Source organism: Pseudoliparis swirei, chromosome 4 (assembly GCF_029220125.1).
Source record: "Pseudoliparis swirei isolate HS2019 ecotype Mariana Trench chromosome 4, NWPU_hadal_v1, whole genome shotgun sequence".
NCBI lineage: Eukaryota > Metazoa > Chordata > Actinopteri > Perciformes > Liparidae > Pseudoliparis > Pseudoliparis swirei.
The window spans coordinates 14,428,425-14,447,808 of record NC_079391.1 but is presented as its reverse complement, the minus strand read 5'-3'; the positions used below and the strand labels follow the sequence as shown (position 1 = coordinate 14,447,808).

Sequence of the window (19,384 nt, the reverse complement as noted above, 5' to 3'; positions counted from 1 at the left end):
TCAAGTTTTTTAATTAAAAAAAGAAGAAGCTTTTTTCATGAAATATAACTAAACTCTCCCCCTGGGGTCTTCTCCTGAATGTGGAGTTATTGCGGCAAAATGTGACGTTAATGTTACTTCCTGAAATCTTTGGTGGGGCGGGATCCACGTCCCCGTCTCCCCTCTCCTATTGACTCTGACCCCCCCACCCCCCCTCCAGCATCCTGACACGTGGCTGTTCGGGAGAGCGGCGGATCCCTGCGCTGCGCATCTGGGAGACTCAGCGGCGCAAGTCTGCCTTCATCACGCTGGATGGCAGGGACACACTGGTGCGAAGCCTGCAGAAATCACAAGGTATTCATAACACGGTATAATGTCGCATTCACGTCGTTGTAATGTAATGCGTGGAAACATTCACACTGAACGCGAACTTTCTCAAACTGTTGCTAGTTTTCGCAGTTGTGACCCTTTTTTGGGGGGATTTGCCGTGATTGCTCCTGCGAGCTAACGCCTGTAGCTGTGAACGGACGATAACTTCCGCGGACTGTTCGCCAGCTAACGTTACCTCGCTAACTTTAGTTCAGTTAGCTTCGTTGTCCAAAACGGTGAGGCGTTCACTGACCGCAGTGTGTATGTGTGTGTCTGTGTGTCACTTTATCGCCGTGCGGCTGTATAGTTTGTGTTTTCCGTCTGTAGCTTGACGTGAGTTGACGTAACTGTTTGTGAGTGAACTGATTTATCACCTGTGCTCACCGACGGGGACACGATGAGCAGCAGATGCTTTTAAACGCTTAATAAAAACCTGAGTTACCTTATGGCGCACCGGACGACGCACGGTTGCAGTGAAGTTGCGACTCCATGAAACGTTCCGCTCTGTCGCAGATATCCGAGGCAGCGGCCGACCAGAAGTTCGCACACTGAACTCCGTTACTTGTGAATGCTTCCTTCCCTGGCGCAACTTTACTTTTAACACGACTTCTTCAGCATGTGTCTTCAGCTGGTCAACATAACAACAAGTTACATCTGGTTGGAGTTTAAAAAAAGAAGAAGAGTTGGGGTCAAGCAAACATTAAAGGAGGCCTATTCCAGCTTCTCAATGGCGAAGATGTGCAATGTTGCTTTGCATAACTTTGTGTAGTGTGCTACTGCTGCTGTCTTGGCCAGGACACTCTTGTAAAGGAGATTTTAAATCTCAATGAGGCATTTCCTGGTTAAATAAATTTTAAATTAAAATAACCTGATCATCAGAAAATTGGATGCTTATGATTTATATTTTAAGTCAGACTATTTACCAAAATCGATATGAAATAATTGAGGATAGCAGGCTTAATGTAATGCTTATGTCAAATGTTCCTACATGTTTTGATTGTGCAATAGGGTCCTGTTGGTCTGAAAGTGTGCCTCTCTTACAGCATTACTGGTTGCAAGTGCTTTTTGGACCGTGGGACAGATGAAAGGTGGAAGCTGTAGGAAGCCCAGCCGGGCTGTAGCTGCTTTGTTTATCCCAGTTACCCTGCTGATGCTGAGCTGCAGGGGGGCATCAGGCAGCCACAAGATGACACAAACGTCTATGAACCATGCGACAGCCTCTGCTGCAGGACCGGGCCACAGCCTGACTGAGTACCTCCGAGTGAACATCTTATACAGTGAACATTTTCATGTCTGGCTCTTGTCCTTGGTGGGCTCGGTTGCTGTGGGCCTCAGTGGGATTTTCCCCCTCCTTGTCATTCCAATTGAAGCTGGAGCGGCCCTCAAAACAGAAGGTAAGAGATGGCAACATGTACCAAAAACTTGCATCTGAGTCACTTGCAGTACTATACTATCAAAATATTTTCCGTATAACAATATTCATAATACAAACATAATTCTGTTAATGTATGGCAATGTATCAATGACGCATAATGATATCTCTGTATTTTAAGGGAAAAGATGCCGTTACAAAAAAAAAAGTGTTGTATACTTGTTTTAGAGAAGCAGGAATTAGTCAGTACATGGCAACATATACACAAATGGTGCCATGTAAAGGCCAAACAGCTGTAACATGACAAAATACTTCAGTGTTGAAAGCACAAGAGGTCAGAGTTCAAATTTCTGCAGTAAAATAAATATTTCTGCCTCATTAAACTATTATGTATGTACATAAAAAATGCCAGCTCTTTAGTGGCTTTGTAATAAATCTCAGCTCTCCACACTCTCTAAAAGAGGGAAACAGAACCCCAGTAAGTTCAAGAAGTAGTTCTGCTGGGTCTTAGTCAGCCAGTCCTGAACCCAGCTGGACCTGCTTTGTGTTTACACAGGTCCAGCATTGCCTCAAAGATTCCAAAGAACTTCCTGGAAAAAGCTATGACCACTATTGCAGATTTGTCTACATAACCATGCCTTGAAGTTTAGATGATTCACATTTATAGGAACATTTTACCTCATTTTTCTTTTTTTCTGCTGTAAAGTTACTTATCAATATTTTAAGAGCCGAGTGTTGTACTGAATGGGAACAATGGCAGACCCGGTTGAAAAGTCAACCTGTACCAAACCGGTTGAAGATTAGATATACAAAAAATAAAAATGTAAAAGGCAGGTTGCTCTGTAATGAAAGTAATTTAGTTGTGTTGTCGGTCAGGTAATCATAAGAGAATGATGTGGTAAACCATATGGTCACGGTTGAGATATCACAGGATACTTGGAACACTTTCACCTGCTGGTCGCACTGGATGTTGTGGGATTCTTCCATTAGGGACCGTGAATGTCTGTACAACATTTCATGGAAGTCTATCAAATATTTGCTATTTCGTCTGGATTAAAATGGTCGACCGACACTGTAGCAGGCAGTAATGCACATTGAGGATGCCCAGTACAACAATTATATTATCTTCTAACTATTCTATGTTGGATGGCATTTTCACGAGTTTTTTTTTTTTTTTTTTTTAAACCAATGAACCGAGTGCATCTCAATCCACCTGCTTTAATGTGAATGTTTTGTTAGTGCACACAATAAATTGAGCACTTTAGCAACCAGACCAGGCAGGTCAGCCTGTGGCCTGTAGCCTCCTGATATGCCCCGCTCACAGGAACGTGGCATTCCAGATTTATTTTAGGCTGTGGGGTTTTCAAGTGCAGTCCTGACCGGAGGTTAGTCGTTACTGAGAAAACTCCCAAAGTAAAGAAAACGATCTGTTGAGCACATCATCACTGTGTGTATTAGTAGACTGAGCCAGAGACACTTTTTTTGTGGATTTGTGTGCATCATGCTTTACTTAAACAAATATAATTGTATCAGTTGAAGCCATGCCATTTTATTTATTTAGAGAAAAAGTAACCTTGGTGCAAAAAAAAGAAAGCTCATGTCACAAACTGGCTTACAGGCGGCAACACATGTAAATCACACATGAGATAAGGTCAAATATAAATATTTAATAATCAGGCAGATTAGTAATGAATATGGATGAGGGCGGGTTTGGGGGGTGGGGTGCAAACAAAGCACAAAACCGTAACCAAAGTGGAGGCCTGGGAGGAGGTGACGAGAGAGGTCAGAGATGAAGCTACTTAAATACTCTGGGGCCCGATTTCGTCAGGTGTATACAGTTTACTGATGTACGTTCCCACTCTGCCCATTGGCTCTTATCCAGCCAAATCAGCCACACAAGCAACAGGCAGAGGGAGGCATGTCAGTCGCATGACATCCATTTTGAGTTTTTAATGAAACACGGGTGATTTCTGCCCTTTTGTTCCTCTCTCTTCCCCGGTGTTCTTCAGCTGGTGGCCAGAGGCTGAAGCAGCTCCTGAGCTTTGCTATCGGTGGTCTTCTTGGGGATGTTTTCCTTCACCTCCTCCCTGAGGCGTGGGAGCGCTCTCGCTCTTCAGGTGAGTCTCCTTCTCTGACCCCTCTTAAACATATATAAGAACACAATATTTATATTTGTATACTAGTCGAATGCTTGAGACCTTTTTACAAAGACTATGTCGTTAAACCTTATTTGAGAGCATTGATTCCTCGGATATCATTTCATATTGAATAAATTAATCATGCTTTACATTTCTTTCAAATGTAAATGTCATTTCATTCATGTTTAATTAAACTCTTGGTTTAAGTTGTTGCGTGTAGCCCTCACCCATGTTGTAGCTCAGTTTTCACTTACTACATTAGCTCCTTCAGTCTTGTTTGAATCTTTCTGCTTCCATCCTAGCTGGTAAACACAACCACTACATGACCCAGGGCTTGTGGGTAATCCTCGGCCTGTTGGTCTTCCTCCTCTTGGAGAAGATGTTCCCAGACCGAGACAGCAACGAGGATCTCCCGTCAAATTCAGATCTGAATTCTAACTCTGCTGTAAGTGTTTCAGCTGAAATGTCATTAGAGGAAACGTCAATACCCGCCTTCAGATTACTTCTTTTCATAGGTATGCTTGGTCTGTTAGAGCTAGGTCTGCGTATTTAGAACAGTGTGTTGTTGATTTTAGCATCAGATGAGCTACTGTCCAGCCAGCCAATCAGTGATCTCCTTGAGCAGGGAAGAATTTAAAATGAGTCTGATGTGAAAATCAATACGACTCTCAGTGAGGTGCCAGACAGCTGGGAACTCCAGGAAGTTACGGTGCCAGTCCAACAAATAATTCAGCACATGAAACCTCAAGGAGTTGTTTTTACACTAATGTTTTTGTTCAGATTGAACACATTAGTGTAATTTTAATTTGTAAGATTTAGATTCTGTTAAGCATTAACAGAGCCAGGCTAGCTGTTTCAAGTCGTTGTGCTAAGCTAACCAGACAGAATGGTATTGATCTTTCATCGAAAATCTTGTTTCCCAAAATGTCAAACTGTTCCTTTAACGTCCTGCATATGAATACTTATAAAATGGATCTTGATCATTAAACAAACTAGTATTTTATGTTTATATTATTCCGTGTCAAAAATAGATTATTGTCTCGAGCATCAAAGTTGTCGTTTACTGTTTAGAAATGATATGAAAATAGTGAAATATGAAATATGATGCTGCACGATTGACAATAACCTTTTAACGCATGGCTTTGTTTCCGACAATGAATAGCTGGTTGCAGTACGTTTGTAAAGGCGGTCTCATCCTCTCTTGTCTTTGTATTGCCAGCGAGGGGGAACAGGGGGGGGGGGATTGGAATCCACGGCTCAGCTCCTCCACTAGTCTATTTATAGTGCAGGGGTGAAGCAGCTGCTTTAGCCATTTCAGTGTCCAGCGAAGAGCACTCTGCTTGTAGACAGAGGCAACAATAGAGTGTGACAGTGTGCGCGAGAGACAGAGGTGGTACGTATGTTCCCTTTTACAACACTGGGTTTAGGCACATTTTACCAAAATGGGCAAGGACTGTCACAAACTGAACTTCTTTTTAACCCAATTGGGTAATTGTTTTTGTGTCTAGAGCTACAATGTTTAATTTAAGAGATTCAATCGCTGCTGTATTTTTAAATTATTTTAAATTAGGTTGCAGTGGTAATTTAACAGAAATCTCGCCCCCCAAAAAATCATCAGGCTTCATTACTTTCTCATGCTTCAATCATAGACATGGAGCAAATATTTCCCTGCTGCAACCAGAAGACTGCAGGCTATTTCCCCCTCACTTAATTTGACTATCAGTCTAAATGGCAACATAAGTGGTTTCTGAATGAGGGAAGAAGGAAGTTAGCTGAAAATGGAGGCTATAGCCTGAAATGTCTCTTTTATATTCAAATTAGAAACATGTTGAGCAGTGTTGGAATTAAAAGGTCATCTGTAATATCTGGAAACAAATGAAGTAAAAGTACAAATGGCTGCTTATTCCTGCATATGTAGGAAGTTAGAGCAATAATTCAACATAACAGCTGTCCTGCTGGCAGGAGGTGAAAGCCATTGACACACAGTGGGAGCAGCAATAAAATGCATGTTCATTGCACTGTTGAATCCACACGACTATTAACTTAGTGTTTTTGGTAAGACTGGTGTGGTTTCCTTAAGGGAGAAGAGCCCTGCCACATGCTTTTGTACTGATGGGTAATGGAAAATGTATTAAAATGGATTTTCTTTTTAGGTCTAGGGGATATGATTCACATGGGGACATGTTCATTTTCCCTTGTTTTTCTTCCCTTTTTCCTCCACAGTCGGAGTCTATTTCAGTTTTCAGTGGAAAGGCATCAGCATCACTCAAAAATGGGCATCATGCTGAGTCATGGAAATCCTCCAAGCAGAGTCTGCAGGAAAGATCGGAGAAGATCAAGGTAATTCTGACAACTAGGACATTTCCCAGTTAACAAGACGGATGAAAAAAAGACACCACTGGGGGTAAATGCTTGTCATGGGTTGGTTATGTAAGAGATGCATTCAACTATCCAAACTAAATAATGTAGTTTAGTTGATAACCAGAAACTTGTCTCAATTAAACAAAAATTGCAGTGATAAACTTATCTTTTATAAATTGTATCATTCATCCACATCTAACACAGTTTCATCCTCTACACTAACTTAAACATTGCATATTTTTTGCAAACATTGGGTGAGAGGCAGATTAAAACTGCTTAATTCAACAGTTTGTTACAACGACAATAAAATTGCCCCGGCAGCTGCCTTTTCTTCCCAGAGAGGAAGGGATCATTTACTGCCTCATTTTAAAGAGATCAGACCACAAAGCAGGGAGTAACTTTAGCTGACACCAAAAACAACCAGGATTGTGTCCTGAAAGCGAAGTCTGCGACTGATAAATGATACGATTCCTGTTGTCGTCTGGACTCGTCAAGGGTAACCTGAGTAACGGTGGTATTGTGTTTGCGGTCACAGACATGTGGATACCTAAACCTACTGGCCAACTGCATTGACAACTTCACCCATGGACTGGCTGTAGCAGGAAGTTTCCTGGTTAGCAAAAAAGTAAGAACTCTCATCACTACAAACACGGTTATCTTCGAATGTTTGTGTTTCTCATTCGAATGTGGTTCACACCCAAAAAATACATTTGTTTTTATCGATGAATGAGAGCTCCTACATTTCTGTTTGTTGCTCATATGCTTTTTCTTTCTTAAAGATCATTTGAGTTTCAGGCCTATAATAACTCTTGGGAATGTTGACACACTATCCTTCCTTGGAAGTGTTTCGCAGCATATTGAGGCTCGATGGCGGAGCAGCAGACCTGTTGTGTCCCACAGACTTAAAAGTGGACCGCTCAGTGGAGATTAATTGGAACGAATGTTTTCAGTTTGCTACTTTATTCTAGCGGCATCATCTGACAGGCTTGATCAAAAAGGTGCAGTAAGATGTATTTGCGTCGCTTCAGTAGCTTAGTGTATATTTGTAGCTCTGGGGAAAGAGTCCAGCTGGAGAGACATAAGGCGAGCAGCGTGAACTCTGGCTCAATGTGCCAGAGAGGAAGTTCTCAAACATACACATACAAGACATCTCACCGGTGTGTTTTGTTTACTCCTTTGCGCATTTATCACAACATGACTTTGCCATGTTGGAATACTGTATGAAAATGATCTGTATCAATGCAGTGTTAAATAAAGATTCATTTTAAAATACTAATACTTGTAGGCAAGTTTCACTCTAATTAAGTCTTCGACTAGTGTCTCCTAAATCGTTTTACTATTGTTAAATAAAATGTACAATTATGTCTTATTTTAACTAATTGGTTTGAGCTTTGAGTTCAGTGACGTGTAGATATCCAATAGCCTCATGTACGTATCGTGTGTGTATAATAACTACGCTTAGTACACACTTGATAGGTCTCACCATGCTCTTCATGAGGGATTATAAACACTTTAAAATACTTTAAGCTGTGCTACATAGCCCTTCAAGCTGCTCAAAGTTTCTACTTTTGTCTTTTACATGTTTCCTCTTTGCACTGCAAACTTAACATAATGAGCTTATCACTCAACTCAGGTGCTGTGAAGGATGAATGTGTCGTATGTTTGCCCTTTTTAAGACTACAGAACTCATTTCTTCACCAAGTGAGACAAAGCCGTGTAAATGAAACTTCTCTTGCAGGTCGGCTTCCTCACCACTTTTGCTATCCTGCTCCATGAAATCCCCCACGAGGTGAGATACAGAGTCCTCTGTGAAATAGTATATACCATTTGTAAATATTAAAGGTTTTATGTTTACATAGCAGAAAGTACCGAGGAAGAATCCGACTGCTGGAGAGCTTGTAAACCCAGTGAATGTTGATCCTCTGCTGTGGGATATGTCCCCGTCTGCAGGTGGGAGACTTTGCCATTCTCCTGAGGGCCGGTTTTGACCGCTGCAGCGCCGCCCGCATGCAGCTGTCCACGGCGCTGGTCGGTGTGTTGGGAGCTTGCTTCGCTCTGTGCGCTCAGTCGCCAAAAGGAACGGGTAAGACTCTCCATATTCTGCACAAACAATCAACCCGTTTCACAGTTGCCAGAATGACACGCAAGTCTTTCCTGCCGTTTGTAGAAAATGCCACTGCCTGGATATTGCCGTTCACCTCTGGAGGCTTCCTCTACATTGCCTTGGTGAATGTGGTGCCCGACCTGCTGGAAGAGTCCAGTTTAAGGTATGCATCTTTTGTGCTTGTTCACATTACAAACACAATGGAGAGCCACTTATTAAAGCGTGGCCTTTTTAACCTGGTCTGTAGAGTTGGAGTTGAGACCGCGGTGACGATGTCAGGCATTGTTTTTACCGACGGAACGTTGCATGTCTTGTTCTGTGGTGTGGAAATGGGCAGATGGCATTTTTCTTGTAAGTCCTTGACTCTGTGCCCTTTGTTGTTGTTCCTCTACCAGGCAGTCTTTTCTGCAGATCCTGCTCATTTTCTGTGGCGTGGCTGTCATGGCTGTGCTCTCTGCCATCGTTGATTGAATATGAACAAATATCTGACCGACTTTATGGATGGAAGACCTTCTTGATCTGCCAACAAGACTTTGTGCAGCTACTTAAAAAATGTGCCAAACTAAAACATCAATGGAAATAAGAGTGTTTGTATGGATCTTTGTTACCAAATTGTCTTGTATGGTTAATCAGACAATCATGTTGTTTTGCACACGCATTAACACAGGTACACCTGATGCACCAGCTCAACAGAGCCGGTATTGTTAGACTCTACCAGAACATACTCCTCTAAAATGTATTCAACAAACACGAAATTGTTTTAACATTGTATATATTTTTCTGATGTAGCTGCTTTATATTTATTGAAAATTAGACAAGCAACCTATTATTAGACGTGCACCACCACCACTCAATCTTTGTCTTGTTGAGAGATAGCGCCAAGAAGTCAGGATGGTCTGTTACAACAGGGTCAGGTCTACGCCAAAGTACAGTTCGTGTTGTTTGTCTTGTATCTTCATTCACTTCAGTCTGCACCTTTTTTTTTTTATCTCTGCTTGAATGAATAATTGTAATAAAGTTCAAGTTAATTGAAAAAAAACATACTGTTTGTTAATATTCAGCTTTAATGTATATTGTTGCCTGTAGTTCAGTGAGACTCGAGACAGATGACTATTAGAATTGTCACCATGCAGAACTTTTCATAGCATTAAGTGTCAACACCCTGAAATAAATGCCTATACATGTGAGACTGCCGTAAAAATAAAAAATAAACTGCTTTTTATGAACTTAACAAGACGACCACAGCTGTCAATTAGTATGAGAACTGGAACACAGGTGTGATCATGATCTCATGAGGATATCCGGGTATTGACTGGCAGTGCTGAGGCAGCACAGTGCTGTGACCTCACAACAAGCTGTCCACCATGAGCATATTTTTACTGCAGAGATCCTATGCCTAAAATGTCATATGGGAGTGCAGGGAGGGGGGTATTGATTGTGTTCACACTTGTCCAATTTCAACACAGTCTGTTTGGCAAGCTTCTGTTGCCATAACGACTCCGCCACGGGTTGCCTTCCTTAGTCGTCAGCCTGTGAGCGGCCGATTGTCGGTGGGAGCCTTCCACAGTCGCAGCGCAGAAGGACCACAAACAACCGCCATGTGCACTGTAGTGCAAACACACCAGTGACACATCTTACATTGATTCTCAGCTGTGTTCCAATAACTTCATTAAGTTCTGAATTGGATTATCTGGTCTCGTTGGTGACCAATATAACTGAGTTGTTTTGTGGTTCTTCTCACACAATCCTGACACTTTCATCGGCCTTTTTGATTGAATGCCCGTGCTGAGGGCAACATGTCGTACACTAAAACTGAACATCTCCAACACAATCCAGACTATGAGCTATACATGTGTAAGAACAATCATATCTATATACATGTTCCGCTATAATGTGGTCCTATTGCTATCAGGAATCGTCTCTTTAACACATGTATCTGCCTGTCGTTGGGACCGGAGCTGTGGGCAGCATTAAAACAGTCCAGACGAAGCCGAGTGTCTTGGCTACCAGGTTCTCACCAGATCTAGATGCTGAAACTTCATCCGTGTCCAAGAGACATTCTTAGCAAAGCAAGACTTGGAAAGACTAAACTCTCACTGATGGCTTTCATGGGGCTGGGGAGTCTACAACTGACCGTGGTATGGGAATAGTCAGGTAGGATATCAGGGGGCGTGGCTATTTTATGGAATAAGAAGCTTGTCTCATTGATAAATGTGGTCAGGCTCTGTGTTGACTGGTGTATTGCAATACAGTTTACTCATGCTGATAAGGAATTAATGATCCTAAATGTCTACACCCATGAGTGTCATCACAATGAGGTTGAATATCTAAATAGGCTTGCCTTCATCAATTCCTATATTCTGGATAATACTTCCTCTATATGTCATTGGGGATATGAATGCAGATATCTCAGACAACTGCTCATTATTTGCCAATTACATGGCTCAATTCTGTCAAGATAATCATTTGATACTGTCAAGCGAAGTGCTTTTGCTATACTCAGATCAGGGAGGCCTGGCCCACGACAACATGGCTGGACCATTAGTACTGATGCACATGCTTCATTAGGATATATGGGCATTCTTTATTGCAGCAACAACTGGTCATATATCTTTTTCTGTGTCGATAAATGTTGAATATCTCCCAGCACTAACTAGCAATTACATAAGTGTAAAATTCCCTGACTTCAAATTGTCTGATAATTACCTCGGTTTCTGTGATGAGGTAAAATATCTTGGACATTTTATTTCAGAACAGATGACCGATGATGAAGATATGTATATGCACAAGCAGACGTTGTCTCATGCAGGTTTAGTGTGTGTAGAGGGAGTGGAGATGTCTCTGTTTAGAGCATGTTGTACACCTCTCTGCACACTTGTGGTCTAATTACAAAAAAAACAAGCTTACAGAGACTTCAAGTAACTTATAATGAGGCCATGAGAATATTACTGAGAAAACCGAGATGGAGTTGTGCCAGTGAAATGTTTGTGGCTGCAGGAATTAATATTTTGCAAGCTGTTTTAAGAAATCTTATGTATAAATGTTTCTGCCGGGTTAATGAATCTGAAAATGAAATAATCATGGATTTATCGAACAAAGTTTAGTTTTACGCACGACCAGTCCCAGCTGTGGAGACATTGGTACAGCTGTCTATTTATAAGGCATTCGTAGGTCCGTGTATTTTACTTGTGATTTTATATGTATTTTATTCTATTTAATGTGTTGTACTATCTGGTCCAACTTGAGTCTGAAATATAAGTTTGATATCATTTCCAGTGGCTGAGTCTAATTTAAGTGCAAGATGAGAAAAAGGAAAATACAGATTAATGTGTATAGGAGTCGTTTTAGTGTAGACATTTGATTACATTCACATTTGTTTATAAAAAATGTTTGTTTAATGATTAAATACTTAATTATATATTGAAAAACCATCTCTAGGATAACGATCTAACTTATTAAAGACCACCTAACTAGATATTCTTTTGGTTGATTACAGGCCTTTGAATGCTTGGCTCCACACTAATGACCTGCAACAGGATCTCAAACTGGATCACAACATTTCTTCAGCCAACTTTAAAGATTTAATTGAAACCCATACTGACTAGACCTGTAACCGATCTGATTGAGTGCAGCTCACTTTTGCATGTATTCCTGGTTTGATGTCCTTCTGTAATGTTTGCCATTCTCCTCTTTTAGTGATAGTCTTTTATGTTTATCTCAATATTTTGGACATAAAATCCCCCAAACAGTGCATTCCTCTCATTGGACTAACCTGTATTCATAAAGGCAGTTTAAATTACCAAGTTGTTGCAGTGAGAACAACAGTTTACTTTTGTTCAGTAAGTGTATATGGTGACACGTCTCTTAGAACTAAGTGTGTGCATGATACTGTATTCATTTCACGGGTTAATTGGCTGAGTCATACATCCACAATAATGTAAACACTATTGAGTCACCAATTACATGCAACTAATCATCTAAAGAAGCCACTGCTGCTGCTTATTTCTAGATAGAAAAAAGGATTCCACTACACCTGTGTTTACCAAAATCCCAAAAGGTGACCATTCAGGCGTCACAAATGACCACTCCCCCATAGCAGAACAGCACTCTCCTGTCCACCCCATCCAGCAACAACCTGGAGGAGAGAGCGCGCAACTACATCCCTGCCCCTGCCTCCTCCTCACAGCGTTGGTCGCCATCCATCCATCCTCTCCTCCTATACCATAACAGATGGTGGGAACAACATTGCATCCACCGGGTACCACAACAATAGACCGCAGCATCCAGTCCAGAAAACGCTGGCTTTGCATCATTATGCTCGTGCAGGACTGCGTGAGGCTGTGAGTGCCGTCGTGATTCATTTCACGCGGTACCACCACCACCACCACGGCCACGGAGGAGCCTTCCTGCGACTGTTTGGGCTCTCCATCGAGCGGGGAAGATGGCCGCTATGAAAATATTAACGGGCACGGGGCTCTTCTTGGCTTTCTGCGCGCTCGGGCTGCTCGCCATGGCGATTTGCACCGATAATTGGTACGAGACCGACGCGAGGAGACATCGAGAGAGGTGTAAAAACTATGGCAACAAGCGAAACGACCCGGGCTACATCTACAATTCAAACATCAACCTCCCCCTCCAGATGCCTCCAAAGAGCCTGGAGAGGAAAGGTAACGGCCCAGATGCTGGAGCTCTCATCCGGGCGAAGCGGCACTTCATGGCCGCTGCGTCTCCCATGGAGTCTCATTGCAGTCGGCAGTTTAACTCCACCATCTCCGGGCTTTGGAGGAAGTGCCACCGGGAGGGATTCGACCTGGAGACCGAGGACCTTATTTACAAAGGTAAACACGAGCCGTCTGGCTTTTCTTGTGTGCACCAGGCCTTGCTGTTCAGCGATGAGCTCACACCTAGCCTGACACGAACAGGATGGCAGCGGCCCACTCTCTCCTCACACACCGACGTGCCTCAGCAATGTGCGTTTTTAATGTGTTATGAAACGAGATTAGGATGTGGTTTGTTTTTGAGAAGCTTAGGTCTCTTCTTTATCTGCAAATGTCGCTGTCCATGGTGCTGAGAGAACCCCCTTTTGCTGAGTCTCTCTCCCAGATAATGACTGCACCTCTATTTTCTGAACCCGGTTTCCATATAAGAGACACAGCATCCCAGGGAGGTTCACGTCTGAAAAATGTGTTTTCTTCTTGCAAACGAAGCTGAATCAGTTACATGTGGTTTGAATTGTAGATCATAGCAGAGAAAACATGATGCACAGCCTTCCTCATTGAGCAACAATAAAAAGCCGTCATTCAGACATCACTCATTTTGCAACACCTGATCCAGACCAAGATCTTAGAACTGAGCAGATATATAAGACTGGACCCACTCTGTGTACAATAAACATGGGTTTCCATCCGAAGTCTTTGCAAAGCAAAGTAGACAGGACAGTATGCATTGCTTAGTGCTCCCCCCCCTCTCTCTTTCAAGCATTGTCTCTGGATATTTACCTACATCATGTTTTTTCTTCTTCTCATAATTCATAGATGTCTGAGCAAGCACCATAATCGACCTATATAATGATTAAGGGCATTTAGTAAAGTGTAACCATTGTAATCTTATTTACATTAATAACACTTTATTGAATCAATGATTTTCGATTTAAATAATCTACAGTGCACAATCTATGTATATCCACACAAAGTGAACATAATAACCCATGTTTTTGTTTAATTGACTGAACCAGTCAGTGGATTGACATGGTCCAATACCTCTGTCACATATACTATCTTTTGGAAGCTTGTTGTCTCGAAAAGTTGTTAATTTAGTTGTGTTTTAAGTGAATTGTACATGTGTTCATGGAATTATGACCACACCTTGTACGGTTTGTGTTGACACTACTACTCAAAAATGACTGGTCACATGAATAAAATGTCATGATTACTATTATTGCTAGCAGCCCCAGACACAGATACTACACATAACCTATGTAAGTGAAAACACAATATTAAATCAGTTTATTTAATCTTGTCTGACTCTTAAAACCATATTTGTTCCTTTTCAATAATTATGTCTAGGCCCAATATTTCCGTTAATATATTAAGCAATTTGAAGTAATTTATTAATACAGGGTTCACAGATTATTTAACATGGCAAATTACAAATACATTTTACATTTACACATTATATAAACTGGTCCATATGTCCAAGCCATGCCATTTCAAATAAACATAATGACCCTAACGGAACACACCATTTGAAAGCATGACAGACAAGTTTGAACACAAAGGAGAGATTTGTGGGACTGTCATACTTTAAATTATGTCAGTGCACTTATGGGTGAACAAGTGAGGCAATTTACAAAGATCACAGAGAGATGACAGAAAGATATCTCTACTGTTGTCGACTCAGACTATATGCAGTGATAATGTTACATTAATGCCACATGCTCCAGATGTACACAACAATGGTTCACTAGGTGTAGAGTGTCAGTGAGTGTTGATCTTTGTGTGGCATTGTATTCGGCCATTCCCACCCACACATGTGTTTTCACTTGTTTTGGCAGATTAAAAGGTGATGTGATGGGAATTGAATTAAGTCACCAAGATCAATGTACCAATAAGAATTATAAAGGTGCACTCTGTCCCACTTCAATAGACAAAGCTAACGGGTGAGTCAGGGAGATGTCAATCAAGCACAGCATGCAGATTACCACAGTATCCTGAGAAGACGTGTGATTAGGCAAAATGGCTCGACACGGATCTGCAAATGGTGTGCAAAGCATTGCACAATTTGCCAGGTAGCCCCCATTGTGTCTGTTTTTGTCATTGAAATACAGTTTTGGCTTGTAGAAGATGGGTCTTAACTGAGCTACAATTTGTAACTTCTTAACATGGGATGTGGGGTATTGAAACCACATTCAAACCAACATGGTATGGAAAGCTGAAGTCCCAACTAAAGTGCCCATGTTTTATAGATGATGATGATATCAGTCGATGTGTTCTGCATACAATAGTACAGAAATGCCTTGAATAGGTAGCACGTTGTACTTTGGTATCACATGTTAACTTTTCTTTATATATATAGCTCACCAATTTCTCTCGGAAACATATGAACAAATATTTGGACTAAATGCTGCCCTGATAATATAAACGTTTTTCTGTAATAGTAGCCATTGGTGCCTCAACAAAGAATATTCAGACAAAACCCAACTATCGGAAGGAAAGTCTAAAAATCAGAGATGAATAAAGTGTGCTAAAAGTTCTGGGAATGTTATATATGTATTATTACACTTTATACATTATTGAAAGCAAATATTTGCACTTACCAAAGCAGGAAAGGCACAGGTGGAATTAATACAACTGATGATGGTGCATTGCACTCAGCGGGCCAGTTTCAGGGCTCTTATTGTGCATGCTCAGTCACTGACGTGCCTTGCTAGGACACTTAATGGAATGGAGCCATCGTTAATGTAATTATTTACACCTGTGATTTTCCTGCTTTGTAGAGCCAAAACTTCTGCTGTGAAAAAGGTATATTGAGCTCCCTATACGAAAATAAAGATGTCTGCCATAGTTCTAACTTGAGAGATATGCAAAGTACTTTAGAAATATCCCAGTTCTTCTCAAATGTGATAGGAAAGTGACGATTTGCTGGGAAATCGAAATATAAAGCTGTTGTGTCGCTTGACATATGGAGTAGGAGTTGGACGAGAAATGTCTTTAAATTCTGAATGTATCGGACTCTGAAGGCCTATTTTGAATGCACTTTACTGCAGTGACTATCTAGTCATTATGAGGGGATTCACTTTAAATGAGAACAATGAAGGTTCTTTATGGGGCCTTCGGTAGAATAATCCATATTGCTCATTGTTTCCTAATCCTCCCTTAATATTGTTATTAAGGGAGGATTAGGAAACAATGAGCAATATGGATTATTAGGAGTAGGAGTGGTTGGGAATACGAGGTTAATAAGGCCAGCTCAGTAAATTAAAACTCAGTGAGGGTGTACAATAAATATGAAGCTTTTCCACCATGTGTTTATATTATTTGATAATCCCAAAGGCTCAGAATGAGATTTTTACTTAATTTTATTTTGTTGTCACTTTGCTCTACTTACTACTAAAATATTTGTGCTCCAGTTACTATTGTCCCCACCATTTTTATTTTATTTTTTCAGGAATAATTCAAAGATGTACCTCAGTCAAGTATCACTACTCTTCGTCCATCCTACCACGAAATCTACCCGTCAACATCACAAAGACCATACGACAGGATGAGTGGCATGCACTTCGTAAGTATCAACGTGTTAAGTCTGTCTTCATGGAGTTGGTTGGACTAGTTGGTCACTGAATAAAAATAATGATAATACAATCTTCCTACCTGTTATTTGTAGTGTTTGTGTAGGTTTATGCTTAATGGCTCGACTGTATTAAATTAATAGACTAATTCATTAATGAAATGAATAAATTCAAAAACAGATAAAGGTTGAGAAAATCCAGGATTGACCTCCTTGATGTAGGTAATTAAAAAATGTCCTCCTCGACAGGCTTCACCTTCAGGGGTTTTAGTTTTTGGCGGAACTCAAGGCACACTATTTTCATTCTTTCTCCTTGATCACATTATTCGCAAACATAAATATTTTTGAGATATATTAGAATTTTTAGGAATTTAATTAAAACAGTTTTTGTCATCAGTTATCATTTCAAAGACATTTATGAATTACAGTATTTGTTAGCCAAACTAATACAATAAATGAATGCAATGTTCTTCCTTTGCTTTCATGCTCGCTCCTGAATATATCACTGACCTCATAAGACCTTTTCTCCCACGTCGAGAGTCATGACCAGAGGTTATCAGGTCATCACTATTAGGAAGCCATTAGCTTTCAAGTGGCTTATCTGAGGACATTAGGTCTGACGGATCAATATATTCTTGAATATCTCCCCTTAATACGCTTTTATTCCTCACTTGAAATCCTTGCTCAAAGAGAGAGAGTGAAGGAGTTGTTCGACTTTAGATTGCATCAGTATTATTTTCAGTTTTAAACCCCTTTCATCAATTTGTTTTCAGTATTATTGGGAATCTGCTATGATATGTTCTGTTATAAACACTGGAAAGAATTATTTAAGATATCATTTTTACATAAGATAAAATGAGTGCCTGATAAGAATGAAACATGTTCTGATTTACAATGCAATTAAAGTAATATTACATTAATTTTGAAATGATCTAGTTGGTCAAAAACATTTCAATGTGGTTTATTGATGGAGTAATAAAGGCGTCACCATCCACTCTGCAGTTGGAGAGCAACAGATTCACCATACAATGAGTTATTCTAAGTATACACAATAGCCTATAGTTTCACTGTTGAGTTTCAGAGGAGACGTTTTTTCACTTCTGCCTGCAGATCTGAGAAGAATGACGGCTGGCTTTGTGGGCATGGCCGTGTCCATCATTCTCTTTGGCTGGATCATTGGAGTGCTGGGATGCTGCCAGCAGCATGACCTCATGCAATATGTAGCTGGGCTACTCTTTCTCATGGGAGGTACTGTGAGAGCACATATGTCCACATGTACACACAAACATCCAACATCCAATTTCATTCAATTAACTATTTATTTGATGACAGCTTGATAGCATTGTTGGGTTATCATGAGAGAGTAGATCAATGTCCTGCACTAAGATGCACAGTACATGTAGGAATTCAATCATCAAGCTGGAACCGTTTTGAATCACTGCTTGTCTCCTTTGCTCACACAGGAACATGCTGCATCATCTCCTTGTGCACATGCGTGGCAGGAATCAACTTTGAGTTGTCCCGCTACCCCCGCTACATGTACGGCCTCCCCGAGGACATTAGCCATGGCTATGGCTGGTCCATGTTCTGTGCCTGGGGGGGCCTCGGTCTCACATTGTTGGCTGGCTTCCTCTGCACCTTGGCCCCCTCCCTGAGCACGCCCACTCGCACAACATCCCACAAGCCGAGGCAGGAGAATGGAACCGTGTGACGGAGGCGTCGTGAAGCGACTGACCCACCGAACGCACAAACCACACCCTTCCAACCTTGATGTTTAACTCTGAAACAGTTTTTGTCTGATCACCATCACACCACCCTCGACATCGCCATCTCCCCCTCAGTGTTCAGTGTGCCTGAGCTGTGACAGAAGAAGCAAAGTGATGACAAACTTCACACACCTAATCTCGAAAAGAAATCCCAGAGGGACCTCCAGGAACACCAAGACGAACACCTACAGTCACGTATGTCTGAGGCATGGCTCTCATAGCACAAATAAGACATTGTATTGGCTCAGATGTTTGACATGTTGACTTTATGGCGATCTAAAGGTGACTGTTTTCTCTGATGAGAATTTGTCTTAAAATGGTGCTCTCCTAAATACATAAAGCCACACACACACGCACACACGCACACACACACACACACACACACCAAAACATGCTTTCCCACACATACTTTGGATAAATCATGGGGAAAATCCGTTAAAAGAAAAGAAGAAGAAAAAACCACACAAACATCAGGCCAGAGCATCTTGTCAGCATTCCTCTTTCAGTCGAGTGATGTGAGCTGTGTTATTGTTCGTAATGAGAAAAAAATATATGAAAAAAACTGCCGTTGACTGCCCATTGCTTATCTTTAGTGTAGCACACTACTTGATATGACACATGAGCCCCGGGGGTCAAGTCTGCATCCTCTGCAGAGCACAAGGTGGATCTAGCAGCGTGGTCAGTGCGATAAAATACACTTAAGTAAATCTGCATTGAAAAGAAAATCGTTTGATGCTTCTTTAAAGACTATATATGTACAAATGCATCTCCACGTAGATCCAGATCATTGTTTGTGTAAATTAGATTTTGAATAAGAATGTTTGCTTTCTGTTTGTTTAGAGGTGATGATGGCTAAGGAGTGGATTAGGAGTTACAGGGTGGTGCTTGGAGCATTAATCCATTATTGGATTCAGCGAGGTAAAGATATTTTGTGGATGTGATGCGGTTGTTTGCTGTCAATAGACAAACATGAAACCCAACTGAGGAGGGAGTATTTGATTTCTCCATT

At 41.1% G+C, this 19,384-nt stretch overlaps 2 protein-coding genes across 2 annotated transcripts; both read left to right on the top strand.

Moving 5' to 3' along the window:
* The first annotated feature begins 221 nt into the window (after positions 1–221).
* On the top strand, positions 222–9,540 carry slc39a13 (solute carrier family 39 member 13). The gene is made up of 10 exons (XM_056413100.1): positions 222–333; positions 1,392–1,742; positions 3,730–3,837; positions 4,161–4,303; positions 6,082–6,198; positions 6,755–6,844; positions 7,958–8,008; positions 8,170–8,302; positions 8,387–8,486; positions 8,719–9,540. The coding sequence occupies exons 2-10, from the start codon at positions 1,430–1,432 to the stop codon at positions 8,792–8,794; spliced, it is 1,131 nt and encodes a 376-aa protein (XP_056269075.1). The 5' UTR covers positions 222–333; positions 1,392–1,429; the 3' UTR covers positions 8,795–9,540.
* A 3,224-nt stretch (positions 9,541–12,764) lies between these two features.
* On the top strand, positions 12,765–18,320 carry tmem276b (transmembrane protein 276b). The gene is made up of 4 exons (XM_056413222.1): positions 12,765–13,161; positions 16,490–16,603; positions 17,720–17,857; positions 18,073–18,320. The coding sequence occupies exons 1-4, from the start codon at positions 12,765–12,767 to the stop codon at positions 18,318–18,320; spliced, it is 897 nt and encodes a 298-aa protein (XP_056269197.1).
* The last annotated feature ends 1,064 nt before the right edge of the window (positions 18,321–19,384 follow it).

Excerpts from the sequence above, each read along its gene's own strand:
- slc39a13 (XM_056413100.1), top strand. The coding sequence starts at position 1,430 with ATGAAAGGTGGAAGCTGTAGGAAGCCCAGCCGGGCTGTAGCTGCTTTG. Across the intron at positions 8,009-8,169 it reads TCCATGAAATCCCCCACGAG|GTGGGAGACTTTGCCATTCT; the intron begins GTGAGATACAGA and ends CCCCGTCTGCAG. Across the intron at positions 8,487-8,718 it reads CTGGAAGAGTCCAGTTTAAG|GCAGTCTTTTCTGCAGATCC; the intron begins GTATGCATCTTT and ends TTCCTCTACCAG.
- tmem276b (XM_056413222.1), top strand. The coding sequence starts at position 12,765 with ATGGCCGCTATGAAAATATTAACGGGCACGGGGCTCTTCTTGGCTTTC. Across the intron at positions 13,162-16,489 it reads CGAGGACCTTATTTACAAAG|GAATAATTCAAAGATGTACC; the intron begins GTAAACACGAGC and ends TTATTTTTTCAG. Across the intron at positions 17,858-18,072 it reads GCTACTCTTTCTCATGGGAG|GAACATGCTGCATCATCTCC; the intron begins GTACTGTGAGAG and ends TTGCTCACACAG.